The sequence below is a fragment of the Simochromis diagramma genome, unplaced genomic scaffold (genome assembly GCF_900408965.1).
Source record: "Simochromis diagramma unplaced genomic scaffold, fSimDia1.1 OVJJ01000516.1, whole genome shotgun sequence".
NCBI lineage: Eukaryota > Metazoa > Chordata > Actinopteri > Cichliformes > Cichlidae > Simochromis > Simochromis diagramma.
In genome coordinates, this window is record NW_024386938.1 from 1,218,423 (window position 1) to 1,240,386 (window position 21,964).

Below are 21,964 nucleotides of genomic sequence, written 5' to 3' on the forward strand. Positions count from 1 at the left end.
TGAGTTTTACAGTTCATAGTTCAAATTGGCTATTCTAGATCTTTTATTCATGTACATTCTCGACCTTTTTCAGTAAAAACTGTAAAAGTTTTAATTTCATTTGTGTTTTGCTGTTATTAGTCCCTGATGGCAGTAAAGCAAAAGCAACTACCACATGTTGGAAGAAGTAGTCCTGAAAAACGGCTGATTTTATGACACTTTTACAGCGAAAACAACTAAACAGGCAGCCTGCTCAACATCACACCTCTGCTGGTGAACACTCTCATGGTCTTAGACCAACGAGAAATGACCCCAATCTGATACGTGGTCACAGTCTCCCTTCCTGCTCTAGTTACGACTCTAACAAAAAGCGTTGCCGCAAAACACAGAACAGCAGTTTACATTAAACCCAAGTTTTTCATTTAATTTAGCAACAGAATGAAATATGATGATACGCTACGTTCCAAAAGGATTCCGATCATTTCCTCCTCAAGTCCTTTGGTGCTTTATTTCATCAAATAAATCAGATGAACGCTTCTCCAAGTGTACAACACTTTTATTGATCAACGATCAACTTAGGCTTACATGATTACAAGTATACAAGAAATCACTTAAAGTGTGACCAGTGAAGATGCTTCCTCTCTTCCCTTCCTCTGCCTCCCTCACGAGGCTGCAGCCAAACTATTAAACACCCGTGAAACTCGGATTTAGTCTCTGAATCTCACCGACTATCACAAGAATATTTCAACCCTTCTGCTGTACTGTCAACCCAATATGGGTCCTTACACATCATTTAGCAAAGCACAGGCGCCTTTTCGTCGGGGAGTTAACGTTAACTGCAGTCAACTGTTTGTGTTACTCTGTGGTCAGAGAGGAGGGAGGGACATACAGAGGAGAGGAAAAGGCATCATTACAGCTGTTCCTTATTTTTCATCCACACATATGGCACTCATTGAAACACTCATGTATAGACAATAACAGGCACGTGCATGCACGCAGGTCGTCCTTCTCGCTCCGCCCTGCAGGCCGGGGTGAGTCGTCCTCTCTGTTATCTTACACGACTTTACAACCGTCGAGTTGCTCTCAATACATCTCAATACATCTCCATCATGGCACAAATGTAAAACTCTAAATCTATAGATCTTTCTCTTAAAAGTCTTTGCTGCGTTAAAAAGTGTTTTTCGAAAGGCTGGTTTCACAACACTGGACTGGGCGACCACCAACGTGAAGCTTCAGCTGAAAGGGAGACGCTTCCTTCAATCTTGGACTGCTTAGAAACTGATTTATGAAGCTACTCACTCTGAGATCAGTTATCTGATGGAGTGTGAACGGAGTGTAAGCAGCAGAATCGCGTGCACTACCCGGCTGAGTTTTTACCTCGAGGTGCATCGTTGAGAAATCAGTGAAGCTAGTTTGAGGAGAAAAGTCGACATTTAAAAAAGGAAAAATGTGCAGGCTGGATTAACAAAAGTGCTGCTGTGGCCCTGAAACACCAACATGTGGCTCAGGTGTCAGCCCAACATCTGGTTGATGTGATTTATCAGCTCTGATTCTGTACATAATACTATATCATTCATAAATAGATTTTTTATTGCACACACTGCCATAAACATTTCACTGTTTAACAGAAATAAACTGATATTTAATTAAGTATCAATTTACCTTTTTTCTTTTTTAAACAGGATTAAAACTCTTGAGAATGTTAGCTGGCACTTTGGACAAACAGCTGCTGGACGAGGTTGACACGTGGAGTGCTCCCGGTTTGCTAACCAGGCAGAGGGTTTGTCAAAATGATTAAAATGAAACATTCGGAGTCGTGACGCCGTGGATGAAGGCCTTTGCCCAGAATAACGCCTTTTGCTCACTTATACAAGCTTAAATCATCGATGACGTAATAAACATACGGTATCTGCATGGGGTCCACCCAGGGTAGTGAAGCCAGCCTTTAAACTCATTTAAACAGTATGTGTTGGGTATCATGGGTGAAGTTCGTCTGCAGGAAGCCGGCAGCACCGTCGACTGTGTGAAAAAAGCACAGCCGCAGTCCTCTCCACACCTCGGGTTAATGTGCAGCGTCCAGTCAGTCCAGTGTGGTGCAACCGTAAGGCAGCTTTGTCTCGCTGTGCCCTGTAATGCACAGGTGGATGAGGCCACTAAGGAGTGTGTAAATCACAATCAAAGAAATGCGTGCTGAGGCGGGAACTGCGTGGAAACGTTAACGGGAGGTGAAGTGGGCTGGACGCCTGTGGAGCCAACGGACCGTTTAGCAAGTCCACACCTGAGGGAGACGGGAAAAGACACAGTAAGACAGGAGACGCGCACAGGGATACATCGGCTTTCAGAATGACTCGAAAAAGAAATATTTCTAATAATCTTGTTTTGAAAACGCACAAGATGCTGGTATAAGCAGAAAAAGGTGACAAGGTGAACCGCTGATGCAGCGGGTGGGTTGAGCTCAGATTTAAGGGTGGGGGCGATCTGTCGTACCTTGACGGTGCTGTCGACAGCTCCGGAGAAGAGGCGCCCTCTGGAAACGGCGAGCGCTGTTACACTGCCCTGGTGTCTCAGCAGAGTCTGGGTGCAGATCATGTTGTCCATGCTCCACACCTACAACACACAAACGCAGCGCTGCTGTCATGTTTGGCCCTGCACAGCGTGACTCGTAGGATGAGATGATGGGATGGTGTCGTCAGGAATTCCCGGGACAGCGCTGAGTGAGGTGCAACCTGACAGCGTCAGACGGACCAAAGCAGAACGTCCCACAGATGCTCTGTTGGATTTAGGTCAGGTGAGTGTGGGGGCCAGTGGTGTCAAGAACACCCGCCCACTAGTAAACCGACCACAGACGACTCAGATTAAAAATAAATAAAAAGTCTACAACCATCTGTGATCTCATCTGATCCTGTTAATCAATGATCTGCACACATCCTACAAAGATAAGCGTGCTCGTTATATGAAACAAAACTTAGTTTTCAGCTGCTCAGAGCACTGAAACTAGTTCCACTACGATAAACCACAGTGCTCGTGTCACGTCCCTTTAACCACCTAATAAAAATCAAGTTAGAAACTACTGACATCAACAGTGTGAACTACCCCACCACCACCATGTCTGTCACAGCCCGTCACCCTCTACAACATCCTGTTTCCACACCAGGCAATCTCGTTTCCTTTCATGTGAACTCACTCAGGCTCCGCCCATCCTGATCACAGCCTTGTATATATTTATTACATCGTTATTAACATCTTTGGCACACGCGCGCACACGCACGCACGCACGCACGCACACACACACACACACGCGCGCGCACACACACACACGCGCACACACACGCACACACGCACGCACGCACACGCACGCACGCACGCACGCACACACACACACACACACACAGGACTCACCCTGAGGGAGCGGTCATAGGAAGCGCTGAACACTTTGGTCTGGTCGGGGGTGGAGATGACGGCCAGAGCGTAAACTGTCCCCACGTGACCCGTCAAGGTCCGCACCTGCTCTTTAGACTCAATATCCCACACCTGGAGAGGACACACAAACATCACCATTACCACCATCCTTCCTCCTGCATCATCATCACAAACACACACAGAAAACAGCTTTGTAGCAATTTCCCCAGCTGGACTGCTTCAGACGGACTTGCTAAGTCTTTGTGGTTGTAATCTGAACATCCACAGAAAAACCTTTGCAACTATGAGATCAGTGCGTCCAACGGGATCAGTGACACGGGCTTAGCCACTGCCAAGAACGACAGAGGAAATGAAACTGTGCCTTACGTGGATGAGGTTTTCATAGGTGCCGCAGACGATGTGGTGGTTGGTGACAGCAATGGAGTAGACGCTGCCCCCACTGGTCTGCAGGACATGAACACACTCCAGAGAGCGGATGTCCCAAATCTGACACGCACAGACAGAAAGCAGTTTAGTGGAGAAAAAAGGAGCGTGAGGGAACGTCCTTGACACGAGGGGAACGAACACAGCGCGCAGACACGCACGCTCGGTTATCAGCAGTGGAAAAAGTGAGTTACTCAGCAGCTGGAAGCCATCAATTCTCATCCCCACTGAATCACACGGTTTAACTGGCCAATTACAACACAGCACTGAAAACATTTAGGAAGCTGTAACCACAGCATTTCATAGATGAATCTGATCATTCATAAGTTATGAAAAACATGAAATTTGTGTGGTTTGTGTTGTCAATGAGTCACAGTGTACAGCACAACAGGGCTGACAGGAGAGCAGAGGAACATGCAGGAGGTTTTCTCAATCCTCTATTTAAACTTAGAGCACAGTTAACTAAGCATTAACAGAACACTGCTGTATAATCTCTTTACAAACATCTGGCTAACAGGAAACAGGATCACCGATTCAAACGTGTCAGGCTACCTGCTGAATGTTGCACTCATTCTCCCGTCATCTCTGATTTGATCTCCACTCCTCCCCTTTGTGGAAACATGCTGCTTTTATGCCATTAGAGGCCAACTGTCCCCCCCCCGCCTGTTATAGATTTAGATGTTTTCAAAAGCTCTCAAATAAAATGAAGAGAAATACAGTGAAAACATGAGGACAGGTGACGAGAACTGTAGAAAACAAGTCTGAAATGTCACTTCAAGCCCAGCCTTTCCCACCACGTCGACTCACTTTAACTATTGTTATTGTGAAACGTAAAACATGAATCTGCCTCAGAGTAAACATTTACCCGTTACAGACTCATAAATATCTTCAATGTTGTGCTTCTAGGACTTATTAAATACAACGTGAGCATAAAGAGCTGAGCCAGGACTGAGTTTGTCGAACCGATTCCACTGCAGTTAATAAGGAGAGTGTGTTTACATTGTGATGCCACACAAAGGGTCTTTTTTTCATACTGTCCCACAAAAATAATACCATCGAATGATTCCAATTAAACAAACTACATCCAGGGATCAAACAGACCTGTGGGGACTTTGTATCCAGTCTGTGTCAAATGTATGAAGCTGCTAAAATATTTAAAAGCTTAACCGTCACCGAATGCTGCCAACATGTGTCAGAACAGTTTCTGCGGGAAACCGTCTCTAAATGGCTCCTCCAGTTAAAGCGATGGCTAGAGACCAGCTGCTCGCTCACAGGCGTCACATAACAGAGCGCCGTCATTCTTCCACAGACTGTCCTTCGTTCCTCTCGCTTTGCTCTCTGTTCTCCCTTCAACGTCCCTGAGGTAGTCATTAGTGGCCAACTGCAGCAAGACAGTGAGACGTGAGCACACACAAACACACAGCATGAAACGAGCCCAGACACACACACACACAAACACACAGGCATTCCAAGTACTTTGAACAGTGAGGAAGTGAATGAAGCCGACACACAAACTTTTGTCAGTGCTGAGAACATAACTGAGGGGATACACTCATGGATGCAGCTGTAACTGCACACGGGGGCTCAGTACTCCCACCAACACCCAGAGATGACAGAACACAAAGCTGGAGACCCTGACCTAGCCCAACACACTAGCAGCAGTGCCTGCATTAAAACCGAAATGTATGTTTGGCTGTTCGTCCAGCTCTGCGTGTCCATCTTCCTCCGGGTGTTTTTTATTTTTACACACTGGCTCCAAAATGATCGACCACCAGCTTCCAAACCCTACTCAAATATTTTTTGTTGTTGTTTGTTCTTTTTCTTTGACAGCCAGTAAAAGAAAGAAAATGTTTACTACAGCCAGTGGCCGAGGTCGTCTTTAGTTCCTGGGCACCTGTGTGTTTTGCCCCTTTGTTGTCGTTTCCCAGTAGCTGATTTTGTTCCTTTTGGGTTTATTTTTCTTTTCTTCCCGTCTTGCTTTGTGCATTTCAGTTTGTTTTGTTTTTTGCAAATAAGCAAAGGACAGAGAGCTGACAATATTATCATTCCTGTAGTTTATGTTCGTATGGTTCTGTCCATCTAAAACGTGAATAAAAGAAACAAAAACAAACACTGGACTTCTCCGAGCAGTCAGAAATGAATCAGGCACAACGTTCAACATCAAAAACTATTTTCTCTGTTCAGGAGTTCAAGTAAATAACTGGAATTTGGCGTCTTAGTCAAAACAAAGTAAAGCATGTCAAGACTGTGTAATTGTTTGTGAATTAAGGGGTAACAACAATAATTATATTTTAGCATTAAAAACATCATTTTGATTAAAGAATGATTTTGCTGGTGGAACAAACGTCGCAGACAAATAAAAAATGATTTTGTTTATTACCATTGCTGTTTTGGGCAGCTGTGAAATAAACCTCACATTGTGTGGAGGTCGAAGAAATGTGTTCGTACGCGTCAAATTTAAACAAAACTTAGAGATGTTCAACATAACAGCACAAAGGAATCCAGATCCAGGAATCCTTCTGGCTCCAAGGACTCAGTTTGTGCATAAAGTGGACATATGCAGTCTCATAATGCTTTTTTATTTTGTTTGAATCATTTATAGCTGCTGAGTTATGATTGGACATAAGTAGGTAAACATTGCTCTTTCTTACCTTGATGGTCTGATACGAGCCGCTGTACAGGTGGTTCTGGGAGGCCACCAGCGCTCGAACCCAGTGATTGAGTCCTGTCAGCTCCTTCTTCAGCTTCAGCTCAGTGCCCACGATGTCCCAAACCTACACACACGACAAGAAATCCACTGAACTAACAGAGGAGGAAAAAAGTACTGGATCCAAAGAGAACAGTCAAAAAAATTACAAAAATACCAGATGGTGAAAAAATATTAAACGTTTGGTAAAACATTTGTTTAGTAGAGTAAAACATGGACATTTTAAATACTGGACTCATTTTCAGCTTCACCTTCATCAACATACCACAAAAAGCTAGCTTGTCACACTCACACACGCAAACAGCTGAGCTGAGGCAGATAAAAGGACTTGAAACACAGCAGCAAGTCCACCTCTGAATGGCTCAAAACAAATATCAAACCCCCCAAAATGAAGGTTTTAGAGTTAAAATCAAATCAGACTGAACTGCTTCATGACCTTAAACAGGCGTTCATGCTGGAAATCCCCCCAATGTGGCTGAACTGAAACACTCTGCACAGAAGAGTGGCTCAAAATGCCTCCGCAGTCATATGAAGACAAATATCAGAAACGCATGATTGTCACAACCAGTTCTGACATTTAGAAGAGAAAAGACTTTTTCACATTGTCCCAGGCAGTTTGTATACCTGTGTTTAATTTAATAAATGAAATCTTCTTTTAAAAACAGCATTTTTTATTTACGCTGGTCGACTTTTTCTAACGCTAAAAGTCATCTGATGACCTGAAACATGTTTAAAAACAAAAAAAACAAGAAATCAGAAATTTAAACAGCACTGCAGAGGTGGAAACATTCAAGCGTGATCTGTCACTGAACTGATGTTGAGAAAGGATGAGTGAAGGGGGTTGGAGCGGGGGGGAGGGAAAGCCTCAAGTAGGGAAAGTCCCTTTTGTGGGAGCACTGACATCACCGACATACGGCACCAATGCATCCTCTTCTTCTCTGTCACTAAAGGCTACAGTCCAAGTTTATTCATTTTTCACATTTTCATATTCTTTGCAGATGTCAGCTGTGCAGGATTTGGGCAAATCCGTCTACTTCTACAGATTTGAAAACCATAAAATAACCCAACATACACTGTGTGAAATATGCTGCACATAACAGTACCTTGATGGCCTTGAGGGAGCCGCTGAACAACATGTTGTGGGAGGAGACCAGTGTGCATACGGGGTTGTCATGGGCACGGATAGTATTGACTTTCTGGAGCGTCTGAATGTCCCACACCTACGCAAGATGCACAGTTGGAGGGAAAATGCATGATGCAAATAAATGAGCTTCTCGACGTATGAAAACATTCCATCGTGAAATTTTCTAAGCTTGGTCCTAAAAGAGGGAGGACGCAGAGACTTACAATGATGGTGCAATCTGCAGAGCCACTGTATAGCCTGTTACTATGGGGAGGAAAAAAAATACAACTGAGTCATCCTGAGATTCCTGCAGCTGATAGAGATCCAGTGATTACAACATGTGTGCATGTGTGAATTATGTTACCCTTGGATACACAGAGCCAGCACGATGCCATCATGACCCTCCAGGGTTTTCTGACATTTGTAGGTGGTGCAGGTGTCCCACACCTTAGAGGAAGAGAAGCCGTCACTTAGTATTTCTGTGCATAACAACAACTCTACAATTCCTACTTTTTACAAAACAGGGTTATATGTGGAAGTTGTCTGAATCTCCTTGGAAACAGGAGTGAGCAGGCAAAAATAGCACGTATACAAAAACGGGGAAATGAGTGTAGCCGTTACCTTAATCGTCTTATCAGAAGAGCCAGAGAAGAGCAGGTCTCCAGTGGAGTAGACACAGAGACACCAGACGGGACCCTGGTGGCCCACAAATGTCCCCTTACACTTGAAGATCTGCTGGGGGTCGTATGCTACACACAGGCAGAAAGACGGCATAGAGTGGATTTGCATTTTTCACTGGAGAAACACAGTGCGAGGAAAATAACTGAAACAAGAGGTTAAGAACTGAAAGGTGGATAAAGAAAAGGGAAATGGAAAAGCCTGAGCGGGGGGAGGAGGGAAATCCTGAGAGCTGGCAGAGCTACAATTTGAATTTCAGGTTAAAGCTTTCACAGATTTTCACCCAATGCTGAGAGAGGAGAAGAGTAAAGGCTAACAGACACTTACAGCCCAGGATTCCCATGTTGAGCCTGGCGTTGATGTGGGACAACTCATCCTGGAGGGACAAAGTAAGTATTTGTAGGCTTCTTAGTCACATAAACTCCAGTTCTCACACACACACACACACACACACACACACACACACACACACTTACGTTAAGCATGGAGGCATCTCTACGAAACTCCATCAGGTCTTCGCTGAGCTTGCTCTGGTTCTCATCCAGCACATCTGAAACACACGCAGACACACAAGGTCTTTAAGACGCTGAGAAAAACTTTAAAAAGCACAACTAAATGTTTACTAGAATTATTCATTACAGATTGGTGCTGTGGCTGCAGTGATGCGGATGCTGTACCGGTCTGTGGTGGTGAAGAGAGAGCTGAGTGTAAAAGTGAAGCTCTCAGTTTACCGGTCGATCTACGTCCCTACCCTCACCTATGATCACGAGCTGTGGGTAGTGACTGAAAGAATGAGATCGCGGATACAAACAGCAGAAATGGGCTTCCCCTGAAGGGTGGCTGGCCTCTCCCTTAGAGATAAGGTGAGAAGTTTGGCCATCCGGGAGGGGCTCAGAGTAGAGTCGCTGCTCTGCCACATTGAAAGGAGCCAGTTGAGGTGGTTCGGGCATCTGACAAGGATGCCCCTGGGTGAGGTGTTCCACCGGGAGGAGGCCCCAGGGCAGACCCAAGACAAGCTGGAGAGATATCTCTTGGCTGGCCTGGGAATGCCTTGGTGTTCCCCGGATAAGCTGGAGGAGGTGGCTGGGGAGAGGGAGGTCTGCTGCCCCCGCGACCCAGCCCCGCATAAAGCGGAAGAAGATGGATGGATGGATGGATGGATGGATGGATATTAATTACCCAGGTTATGTGTCTCTTTTTATTTTAAGTCTGTGCTGCATTTTGCAAATCATGAAGTGCTACTTTCTTACATAGTTTCTCCATTACAGAGCATAGCATAAGGCAGCATTTGAGAGGGTTTCCTACTAGCTCCTAAAGGAGCAGTTACCTGTAGCAGCACGCCGACTGATTTAGTAGTTTTTAAATCTGTAGCCTTCAACCCTACCCACACAGTTAAGAGACAACACGCATAGGGAGATGCACGTGATGCAGATTCTTAAAAGGCTCCAATTTTAACTCACACATGGATAACACTCCATCATATCCAAGATCATCTCCATTCCCCATACCCCCCTTTCCTTTCCGGCCCAAAAACAAACCTGATAAACCTGCACTTCTTCTGTCAGCAAGTAACTACAGCTGTTAATGGTTTGCTGTTATACATTGCAAGTGGTGGATGTTTACATTTATACAAACATGTTGGGGACACAGACCCATGATGGTGCAATGAGTCGCCACTGGCAGCCATTCAAAAGAAAGTAAACATCATAGGGAGACGAGCTAAGACGGCTCGCTTCAGACGGAGGATGAACTAAGATGCTGCACATAGGGCTGGGCCATAATATACCGTTCACTGTAATACTGGTACAATGCTAGGCAACGATAAGAAAATGAAACATTGTGATAGAATATGGATAAAACGCGCATGCGCAGTGCCGAAAAAGCACGGCGGTAACGGAGAATGAGAAGGAGGAAAGCAGATTGTTGAGTGAAACGGATGAACCAGAATTAGTTTGTAAAAATGTTGCAACTATGAAGTTTAACATCCAGGCATCCATGAAAACAGAATTCATTACATTTAATGGCGTAAGAAGTTAGCAGGAAGCTAGCGGAAGTTAGCTCACTAGTTACCTAAACATGATATAGCATGTTCTGACTGAGAGATTTCTGAAAAAAATCAAACGTACAGCTCTGCTGTCACTTCCAACATAAATGAAGACAGGAAACTAAACAGCAGTGACGTTTGTAGGGTTACTGAAGTTGGGCTAGCTGGTATCCGGTCGTTAAGTCTGACGTCACTAGCCGTGTCTGGACCTAAACTCCGCTGCAGGTCCATATATCAAACGATCACTATGGCATTACTGAGAGTTGAAAAACTGTCTAAAGTCTTTCATTTTTAATAAAATGATCAGCGTTCTGCTCTGCCAGGTGTAACAATTGAGTTTAACATCCAGGCATCCATGAAAACGGAATTTATGACATTTAACGGAGTTAGAAGTTAGCAGGGAGTTAGCTCGCTAGCTTCTATCTAAATACAATATAGCATGTCCTGACTGCGGGGTTTCGGAAACAATTCAAACGTACAGCTCTGTTATCACTTCCAACATAAATGAAGACAGAAAACTAAACAGCAGTGACGTTTGTAGGGTTACTGAAGTTGGGCTAGCTGGTATATAATGATGTGCTACGTGACCGCTATTCATATACTGCTGCATGGGCTGGGCTGTAGTTACATCCTAAGGTTTTAAAAACTGAGCTTAAATAAATGATTAGCGGTAATAAAAGCCGAGGGAGGTCAACAGTGATCACTGACTGTTTTAGGAGCTTTTTGAGATCAAATAGAAGAAAATACAAAACATTAAACATGTTAACAACACAAAAGCCATATTAAACGCAGACTACTTTAGGCCCGGAAGTAGGATTCGTCACGTCATCACTTAACGACCGGATATAATGATGTGCTACAGGTCGCTAGCGACACAGCTGTGTTAGCATAAACACAGTGAAGCTGGAGGATGAACACTAAAACTTTTCCCCTCAATAAAAGTTAACGTGAGGGTTCCTGATGGTTAGGGACAAATGCAATCGCATGGCAGGATGCTGTAAACAGACCAAACTTCAGTCAGGAGAACAACTGAGATAATCCATCCACAATACGAGGTTAGTCATTCATATACTGCAACAACATGGGAATAGAGCAGCTGTGATAGAATACAGCATTAATGAATCAATGGTACAGAAGTGGAGGAAGCAAGAAGAATGAGTTGAATAAAGTTTGATTTATCTGACTGCTTTGTTTCGCTTAATGTGTCTTATAATCCCGAGCACCTTATGGTCCGAGAAATACATATTTGACTTTTTTTATTTGGCACACTGCAGTTTAATGTTGCAAAGCACCTCTTTTTAACTTCTCACGGAATTTGCATTTGCACTGTTAAATGTTTATATAGCTTTAATGCACATAAAAAAACAGCTGCTTGTTTAAGTGAAAATAAATGGATGGGTTCTTTTTGCGCGAGTAATGTTGTGGAGTTGTATTTTGTCTCGCAGAAATTATATCATCAGTTATATGGTTATCGCAAATTTTCAAATATATATCGTGATATATATTTTTGCACACATGTATGGTATAAGACGAATACAAATTATTTTGAACAAAGCTCCTCTAAGAAGAGCTCAAGAATAAAAAGATAGAACTAAAAATAATCCTAACAGGTCCATGCGACTTTGGAAACTGGCCTGACCAAAATAAAACTATTTACCAACAACTATGGTTCCACTTAAAGCCTTATTAAGTAACTTAACTAAGTCGGAACTTCCCTTCAGTCTGTGAAACATCCAGAGGAAGTATGAGCCAATATCTTCTTACTGAATCTAATTTGATGGCTCCTAGAGTCGATAGCAACAAAACGCACATCTTGGTATTCAGTACATGTTGTGCTGATAATATACTGAATACTCAAATAAGCTGAAGTGTGAAGACATGTCTGATCTATCCATGATATTAGTCTGAGAGTCTGTACTTGTCTTTCACATGCACTGCTTTGCTGAATACTTGGGCAAAGTGAACTATTTAAAACACATTCTTTATATAAGCTTTAAATACCTGAGGTACCACAGCACCTGTTTCTTGACAGCTATACAGCATCACTGAGCCACATACAAGCAGCCCACCTGCTCACTGAAGCTCAACTACATCTTGTTCCAAGCATATAAATATGCAAATGAAGTTGCTGAATGTTAGAAAAAGAGAACTGATTCTTAGTTCTGCTTTTCTGTCATCTCACCAAATTTGAGCTCCAGGTTTTTCTCTAGCTGATCCAACTTCTCAGATAATTTCCCCAACATGGAGCGTAGGAAGGCGATGTCTTGGTCCTTCTGAGCCAGAGTGAGCTGCATCTCATGGAATCTAAGCAGTCAAAAGTCAGACGTCACATTAGGACTAGAGATGGCACGATACCACTTTTTTATGTCCGATACCGATACCGATATCATAAATTTGGATATCTGCCGATACCGATATGAATCCGATATAGTGTTTTTTAATCAACAAAACTGTTTTTTAAATATCTTGCTGCATTTTGCAAGTCTGCAAGTTCATACTCAAGTTTAAAACAACAACTACACTAAAGCTATTCTGTTATACCTGTATGCAAAAAAAAAATTTCATAGTTCAGCAATACTGATCAATCTAATAAACTTAGACCTACACCATCCTCCCTATTCTGGTATTTTAAAGAGTACTTAGCGTAAATATTAAGCAACCTAACTAATAGGGTTCCAACTCCCAGCAACAACAAAAATAAATAAATAAAAAATAGGGAACCACCCCTCACGCTCCACCTCATGATGCTTAATCGACGTAATCAACCTTAATTTGATGCAGTGTGAAAAAAAATGCACAGAAATCAATTATTTTTCAAGAAATATTAAATAGATTCAACATCTTTCTTCAACAGAATTGCAGACTGCACAGATGGTACCTTCCCAAAGGAAAAAGTACTATAGCTTACTAGGGTATATATATTAGACTTAATAGTCACTATATACAGTAATGGACTTCTATTCATTTTACATCAAATTAAAACTTTGGGTGTCAGATAATTATTTATTAAAAGCTAGACATTTTAAATGAGAATAAGAAAGAAAAGTATGTCTTTGTGCCCCCTTTTCCCAGTTAATGCCCTATCGGCCCCCCTGGCTAAACTTTGCTAGATGCGCCCCTGCACAGTTACCAGCCGTCAGCTACGTAGAAAAGGATCCTGGTGTAGAAAGTAATATTAAATAAATTGTAACAACAGCTTATCAAGGTTAAACGTGCTGCTGTTGTTCAGCCGCTGGTTTCCTCTTTCTGGCGCAAAGTGGACCAAAAACAAACAAGAGAGACTCGCGACAGAAAAGCCGATCAGCTGATCATTAGCAGTTTCACGATTGAAGTAGCAGCCAGAGAGCCCGATGGGGAGGTTAACAGAAACAGTTTAGCACAACAAAACTCTGTTTATCTGAGCTCACCTGTCATCAGTCTGCTGCAGAAACTCCTTGAGGCCCTCAAATTTACAGACCTCCAGGTGTGTTTCATATGTGTCCTGGTTGCCTATGAATGTGCAGCTGTTGGCAAGGAGACAAGATGCAGATTACTGACAAGTAAAACAGAGCAAATATGAATACAGTAAAGTAACAGTGCCAATGGAAAAAAGCAAGAAATAATTTCATAGAATGAACAAAATATGCTGGAGAAAGGTGAAAATAAGACATCAAAGCGCTGTTTTTAGGATTACCCATATTTGGAGTGTGGACATTTGATGTGTTCGCATTCTTTGAGGTGAGCCTCCAGGTTCATGGTGAGCAACGGCGGGCAGGAGGGGTTGTTTGGGCATCGCACAGGCCTGTAGTCACAGCTGGCCTCATGTTCTCTGCAAACAGATGTTGGGACGATGAAAGCAGAAAATGTTTTTTAACAGGATACAAACAGACCATACAGCTCTTTGTTTCACTTTAGATTTCAGGAATGTTTCCTTACTTGCGTGTAGATAGTTTGATTGTGAACGGGCAGCCCAGCGGGTCCACCTCGTAGGCTCCAGGTTTCCCGGCCACTGAGGTGTTGGAGGCCGTGGCGCCGGCCGCGCTGCTGCCTACAGCCCTGCAGCCGTATTTACAGTGGATGAAGAGCTCTCCAATCTGCTCGGCTACTGCAATGTTGTTCACCACAACCGTTAACTTAGCTGCATCCACAGGGCACTTATCTGCAAGGAGCACAAATATTAATTAGGTAGGGTTAAAATCGAGTAAACTTCAAAATTGTACTGCAATAAATGTCTGTTACACATTTTTTAGGGTTACCTGAAGTCAAGGCACATCGTCTGCAGAAAGTGTGCTGCAGAAAGAGGAAGTTAGAGTTAGTTTAGTTTTACTTTGCTTTAAAACATCTGGATATTTGGTGAGCCCTGACAGTCACACATGCATCTAACAAAGAGTGGCAGCTTTTCTGATTTACTGCAGCACTAGCAGAAATTGTTGGCCACCAGGGATTTACAGCCACTTCTACTAGTGCATTTAGAATAACCTAGAATATTGTGGAAATGCGTTTGTTTTTTTAGTACGTCATTAAAAAGGGTAAACAGGTCTATTTTCATTCCAGTTCACATTAGTCAGAAATCCAGTAACTGGATGTGCCCTGTATGATCCCCTTTCTCAAGCAGTCCTTTGTCATCACTATTTTATTTATTTGACAGCTGGATATCAACAGCATGTCAGTTTTAGCACTTTTTCAGAGTCACAATCAAACCTTTAGGAAACCGAGCACAACTGTGATGAAATTTGTTGGAGGTTTTTACAAGCTGTTGGACAAACTATGGAAAAAAAGAGGAACAACTTTCAAAGCACAGGCAGACGGACAGAAAGAAAAAGATTACAAGTTAAAAGAAGACTCACCCCACACGTGGTGATGACGGGGTCCTTGAAGACATTGCAACACAGCTGGCAGCAAAGTTTGACTGAAGGCTGCTCGGCAAAGACCTGCGGCTCCTGCTCACAAACATAAACTTGTGTTAATTTACTCAACTCCAAAACTGTGCTCTGTGTGTCTGTGTAGATCTCTAAATGTACTGCAAGGCATCTGTTTATATTTGCTTCCATATATGTAGAGTAAATATAAGTGCCGGCTGCCATACCGTGTCCTCCTCCTCTTCGTGCAGAGAGAAAGTGGAGCGCAAGGACATGTTGGACTCGGAATGGAGAGATCGGACTGAGATGGCCGAATCTGACCTCCGAGGAGTACCGATGGGAGGCTGAGGAAGGGAAAAGAAGCAGCGAGGAAGAAGAGGTCATAAACAAATCCCACACTAACGGTATCACAGCAAATCCTCATGCGTGCAAATATGAAAAAGATGCAGAGCATGAAAACATTTCATGTTTTAGTCCAATAAATGATCACTTTGACTACGTTATCATGAACTGGATGTTGAGTTGATGTGTGCTTACCATTCCATCGTCGTCATCACGGGGGGAGTAGGTCAGAGTGCTCGAGGAGGAAGGAGTCCGTCTGTGCTGCTTGTAAGTGCTGGAGCCTTCTGCTGAAAAATAGAAAGGGAATACTCAGAGGAAAGAACACTACAGTAAAACAAAACTTCAGTGACATCAAGCAAACACGCAGTGGTGTGTTAATTATGTGTCACCTTTAGCTCCAGCAGCTGAGAAAGTTGGAGCGAATGAGGCCTCCATCCTGCTCTGCAGTGAAGAAAGATGCACAGACGGAATAGCTCAGAGTCGAAGTTTCCGTTTATTTTAAAATAAAACAAAAGCTGTGATGGGAATACATTGCATATCACGAGTAGAATGAGCAATAGTGTACAATGAATACTAATCCTGCTACATGATTCAAATTTCTGCAAGTGTCTCTCACCCCGTTGCCAGAGTCTGCTGAGGGGCTGGAGGGGCTGCTGGGGATGGTTGCTGTGCTAGCTATCGCTGCTCCTCCGGAGTATCGGTTGTAACGAGGAGTCTTACCACTGCTCATAACCCAAAGCACACACTCAGAATATGTGAGGAAAGACTATCAGGTAGCTGGACTGCTAGGCCTAGGAAGAGGTAAAATGACAAGGAGGGTATTAGCGTGACACATACTGTAAAAACGATATCAGTTGGTATGGTTATTTCCCTCCAACCAGAACTACAGAAGTCCGAGTAAAAAGAGCTTAAGCACGTAATGCTTGCTTTAAGTTAGAGTTATGTTTTAACACAGAACAAAAATTAAAAATAAAAGCCACATGCCCACAGTTGGCTCGAGGGATGTCAGCAACTGCCAGAAGCTACAGCACAGCTTTAATCGACATGAGAGGCAACGCAGTGAAAAAGAAACGACACAGTGGAGTTACTGTTGTTAAGGCGACGTTTGACCTACTTTACTGGCCTCAAGCACAACAACACAATCAAACATAATTATTTCAATTCACAGAAAAGATGACGTTTATGAAGAAGTTTTATGTTTTAGTCTGTTGAATCCGACTATCCAGAAAACCCAGAGCACAAATCCAGCAATAACAGGAAGTTCAAAGTTCAGTCATTCGTTAATTAACTGGTTAAATTTAAAACAAAAATAGTTCTAATGTTTCCTTTCTGCTTGTCTCATTCACAAATATACACACAAAAAACTCCTCAGGTACCCCCAGACTGAAATCTGAGGCCCAGCTGATCTGAGAGGATAGAAAGTAATGTGATTTTTTTTAATGTCATTACAGGATTTCCTGTCTTTCTGTGAACAAACCGTGGCCTCGTGCTGCTTTACAAGAAAGCTTTTCAGTTTTGGGACGGTTCAGAACTGAAGTAACAACATGGACTACTGAGAATGAGAAATATTATTATTTAGTTACTGAACTGACAACAAATTAAGAAATTCAGACTGTTTTGATTTGTCTAATGCCTAAACAGAACATGTTCTGAGTCAGTGCATTAAATGTTTGTAGTTTTTGGACTGTTGGTCAGGCAAAAGAAGACATCTGAAGACTGATTTTCAGACCATTAAAAAGTTTAGCTTTAGTTTCCCAAGGATTCCTTGCATATATCCCATCTTTATTTCATAGGAGCATCCAATTTTGTAATTATTTATTTTATATCTTCTTCTTTTGGCCACAGCCAGCTCACCCTATCCATTGCAACCTCCTCTGTAAATGGACTGATTATTATGGACTGATTCTTACATAGCGCTTTTCTACTCTCCCGGAGTACTCAAAGCGCTCTATACAGCATGCCTCATTCACCCATTCACACCCACTCATACAAGCACTTCTAAACACAAGTGCAACTAATAAACATTCACACACATTCACACTCCGATGAACGCATCGGAGGGCAATCTTGCCCAAGGATATTTGGCATGCAGAGTGGGGAAGCCAGGAATCGAACCACCAACCTACCAAGCTGATCTGCTCTACCGCCTGAGCCACAGCCAACCCTGTCACATCAACCCTCTCCATGTCCTTCTCGTGATATCCATGAACCTGCTCTGAACTCCTTGTTATGCTTCCAACTGGCAGCTCAATCTTGATTATCATTTCCCCAATATATCCACTATCCCTCCTGTTCACGTGTCCAAACCATCTCAGCCTTGCCTTACTAACTTAATCTCCAAATTGCTAACCTAAGCTGCCACTCTGATACACTCATTTCTAATCCTGTCCATCCTGCTCACTCTCAATAAAAATCCTAACATCTTCATTTCTGCCACCTTCAGCCCAGACTGTCTTTTATCAGTCCCACCATCTCCAAACCAGCCTTCACAGCAGTTGCTCTACCATGTTGTAAACCTTCCCTTCCGCTCTTGCTATCATTGTGTGAATGCCGTGAGGCGCTGTGAGACCCGGTGGTCAAGGTTCAATCCTACCTGTGGCTGTTGCCGCACGTCTTCACCGCTTGCACACACTCCACTTTCTTGACACTGTTCACTGTACCCTTTCAAATAACGCAGTTTTCAGCAAAGACCTCAGCTTCTACACAGTGTTTGCAGATAGTTCTCCTTCTTCTGCTGTTTTCAGATTCTACTACACGGCATTCACACAGCATTTTCGAAGGAAATGCAACTTTTTCTAGTTGCTGTCTGTCTTACATATTAAGACAGAAAAAAATAAGGTAAAACATAATAGGTCGTGTTTATTGACAAAGTGAAATAATTCTAAGTCTCTTAACTGGGAGAGTAAAGCTGCATCAGCCAGCAGCAGATCAGCAGAGAAAGTTCAAAATTCTACAAATTGTAGATTCATCTCGGATGTTTGCCTCGCAAGAGTGCTCATTCACACACAAACACACTGTGTATATGTACATATTGATAGAAAGTACACATGCAGATAGCTAGCAAACAATAGCATATCTCTAATCCTTCTACCTTGTTAAAAGTAGTGCTCCTCCAAAGACATACACCGAGTCCAACTTATTCGTGTGCTAAACTTGTGAAACTGTGCTCAACATCTGCAAACCGTCAAACCAAGGGGAGGAGTGAGGGAGACATAGAGAGGGAGCAAAACAAGCACAATGGGGAGAGGGGGACGAGACAGCCAAAAAAACCAGTGACCCGGACAACTAGCTAATGATGCAAACGGAAAGGTATGCGGTCCGTGGGCTGCACAGTCTGCCAGTGAACCTATTCCGGAGCTGTACTCGCTGTCATAAGCCCGGAGATTCCCGTAAAAAAAGGGGGGCGGAACACGAACACACACACACACACACACACACAACGGAACAAAGTTAAAGACAGCTAGCTAGCTAAATGCTTAAACGCGGAATATATAAGCGAATAGGCGTAAAGCGCGAGTTTCCTACTATAAAAGAAAGCGGTCTACAACCGTGTCTGCCTGCAGTCATGTTGTCAACAACCATGTAAACTGCGACAATTGCTAACCTTAAGTATCTTCTTTGCTAGCTTAACTTAGCTTATGTTACATTTTCATTAGCAATCACTGCGACTAACAGTCTGTGGCAAGAAAAACTAAAAACAGCGGTCGAATAATCCGCTTTATTTTGTATTCAGCAAGAACATGATTACAAAAAAGTCGTTTTGGCTTAGTTTTGTACACTTACCATTATATCTGTTTAACAACAGCGCAGCTACAATTTTCTAGACGAATTCTGAAATCTTCCTCTTTGCCTCATATACACACAGCTCAAGATACCGCAGTGTGTTCTGGGACATGTAGTCGAACTCGTAACGCGTTCTCTTCATCAGTATATTTTTCTCCGCTGTTAGACTATACCACCCACAATGCACCTCGCGCACCTGCCATTGGACTTGATGCTGTCAGTAAAATTCCGCAAACCAACTGGGAAGTGCGTTATTCCCAAATAAATCCACAGTCGGACGAGTTCAGCCTCCGCATTGGTTCCTGACCGACACGGACACGGAGCGGCCACCATCACGTTATACGTGCAGGGCACGTGGATGGTGGTCTGATGCGGAGAGGTGTTGAAGTGTAAAATAATGTTACAAATGCTGTGATTTCTCGGGAAATGGCGACATTTGGAACACATGAGCTTATTTCCATCATATTGCGCCACTCTCATAGACAACTTATTCCCAAATGACACGGAAATACTACTACTACTGATAAATTATATCAGCCAGCATCGTCGAGTGTTTACAGTTTATGATAGAAAGAATCAGATTAATAAACTGGACTGAAAGAAAAGAACACATACACGTTTAATGACACAGAACTGGACAATATTAGACAATAATATGAATAACACCGGGCGTTATAAAAAGGAACCTTATGGCATCAGAATATAGTTTCTCCCAGTAACTATGACAATGTTTTGTATTTCATATAGTGTAGAAATTATGTGTAACTAGAAGTATATTTATTCTTGTAATTCAGGTTTATATAAATAAGGAAGGGCAGCATGGTGGCATTGTGGTTTGCAATGTTGCCTCACATCAAGAACATTCAATTCCACCATCAGGCTGGAGTTTTTCTGTGTTTGCCTGGGTTCTCTCTGGGTACTCTGGCTTCCTCCCACAGTCCAGTTAAATAGAGTTAGTGGGGATAGGTTAACTGGAAACTGAAAATTGCCCATAGGTGTGAATGTGTGTGCGAATGGCTGTTTCTATGTGTTAGCATGCCTCTCGCCCTGAGAAAGCTGGGATAGGCTCCAGCTCCCTGAGTTCTGCGACCCTGAAAAGGATGAGCGGAAGAGAATGGATGGATAAATAATAATTGATAATTTATGGAGAAGAGGTTTAAATAAGTCTGCACTTTCTGCCACTTTGTTTCAGATATGTAAACTAAATAAGCAAATGTCAAGATACTGTGAAGATACAGAAATTCTTTTATTACTGCCATATGATCTGCATCATTATAATTGCATTAATAACATTCTTTACAGCATTATTTCATCTAATAATATTTCTCACAGTATTGATACTGCATTACAGTTGTTTATTGAAGATGTCCATTTGAGGATCCTTCCATTATGTTAACTTTTATTACAAGTACGGTCTGAAGTATTTTATACACATTGCATATCTGTGCTTATTTTGAGTTGATGTTCGGGTCATTAAGGGTCTTAAGCTTCACTGGCGTGACTGTCCAGGTGATCCATGCTGAGGGAAACTAGAACATAGAAGGATAACTGCAATGCATGCTTACAGTACATATAATACATATAATCTAGGAATGTGTCCGGCCTGAGGCCTTAACTCATTTGGAGTCTCACTATATTTTATTCTACTTGGTAACAGATGATCAGAGTCAATAATTAGCCTCAGAGACCCTGAGGGCTTGAAGTTTATTACCTTGTATGGAAGGTGTTATAGAAAAGAGAAGTTCTATGTCTGCTTATAGCTATTAAAAATGTACGATTAACTGTGACTAATGTCTGGAACCTATTTTAATCTGTCATTGACGCCATGGGGGGGCGTGTACCCCACTGCTTTATAAGTATCCACAACATGTATTTTGGTCAGAAAACATATGTTGATGTTTTCTCCGGGCTGTTAATAAACTCAACGTTTGATTGCACTTTTCTGGGGCCTCCGTGGTTTGTGACACTGCTCTACATTGATCGATTTCGCGACACTACGCTTCGTATTCAACTTTTTTTTTTATCGTATTGTTTTTGTTCTATTTTTCCTAAATGACTGTCTGCATATTGTTTTACCTGTTCAAAATAAATGAAACAATTGTGGTTATTGTGGTGTAATGGTTTGACAGATATTTTCTCAGCACACCTTTGGCCCCTTAGCACCAACCGAGCATCATTTAAACACCACAGCCTACCTGAGAATTGTTCCTGATTGTGTCCATCCCTTTGCGACTACAGCGTACCACCTTCTGATGGCTGCTTCCTGAGTTCATTGTAGTCAAATCACCTCTGCAGTCACCAGATCTTGATTCAATAGAGCACCTCAGGGATGTGGGAGATTGGTGAGATTAAGATCACGGACAAATCTGCAGCAGCTTTGTGATGCCATCATGTCAACATAGACCAGCATCTCTGAGGAATGTTTCCAGCACCTCGTTTAATCTGTACAACCAACAATGCAGGGAGCTCTGATGTCAAACCTGGGCCCAACCCAATACTAGTCAGGTGCATCAAACAAACTGACCAGTGAGTGTATATTAAGAGTATATAAGCTGTATTCAGTGTATGTGCTTCCCCCCCTCTTTCATTGTTTTACCCGTTTTTCACCAGAAGAGGGTACCACTCAT

At 42.7% G+C, this 21,964-nt stretch overlaps 1 protein-coding gene across 3 annotated transcripts; it reads right to left on the reverse strand.

The window, feature by feature from the left end:
* Positions 1-517: 517 nt before the first annotated feature.
* On the reverse strand, positions 518-19,473 carry traf7 (TNF receptor-associated factor 7). 3 transcript variants are annotated; one of them, XM_040037298.1, is made up of 22 exons: positions 19,338-19,473; positions 16,171-16,345; positions 15,944-15,995; positions 15,750-15,838; positions 15,440-15,556; positions 15,201-15,293; positions 14,610-14,643; positions 14,290-14,512; positions 14,048-14,182; positions 13,782-13,877; positions 12,557-12,678; positions 8,807-8,880; positions 8,658-8,706; positions 8,274-8,401; positions 8,017-8,099; positions 7,877-7,916; positions 7,633-7,749; positions 6,474-6,596; positions 3,766-3,885; positions 3,379-3,510; positions 2,467-2,586; positions 518-2,257 (listed from the first exon to the last, which is right to left on the reverse strand). In XM_040037298.1, the coding sequence occupies exons 2-22, from the start codon at positions 16,282-16,284 to the stop codon at positions 2,243-2,245; spliced, it is 2,076 nt and encodes a 691-aa protein (XP_039893232.1). In that variant the 5' UTR covers positions 16,285-16,345; positions 19,338-19,473; the 3' UTR covers positions 518-2,242. The 3 variants fall into 3 exon arrangements, with proteins under 3 accessions (XP_039893232.1, XP_039893230.1, XP_039893231.1); XM_040037296.1 differs by having other exon boundaries at positions 15,750-15,841; XM_040037297.1 differs by lacking the exon at positions 19,338-19,473 and adding an exon at positions 18,646-19,288 and having other exon boundaries at positions 15,750-15,841.
* Positions 19,474-21,964: the final 2,491 nt, after the last annotated feature.

What these genes read in the sequence shown, in the direction of transcription:
- traf7 (XM_040037296.1), bottom strand. Translation starts at nt 16,284, where the DNA reads ATGAGCAGTGGTAAGACTCCTCGTTACAACCGATACTCCGGAGGAGCA. An exon ending in CTCAGCTGCTGGAGCTAAAG is followed by an intron (nt 15,842 to 15,943) that starts GTGACACATAAT and finishes TCTATTTTTCAG; the next exon opens with CAGAAGGCTCCAGCACTTAC. An exon ending in CTGCAGATTGCACCATCATT is followed by an intron (nt 7,750 to 7,876) that starts GTAAGTCTCTGC and finishes CATCTTGCGTAG; the next exon opens with GTGTGGGACATTCAGACGCT.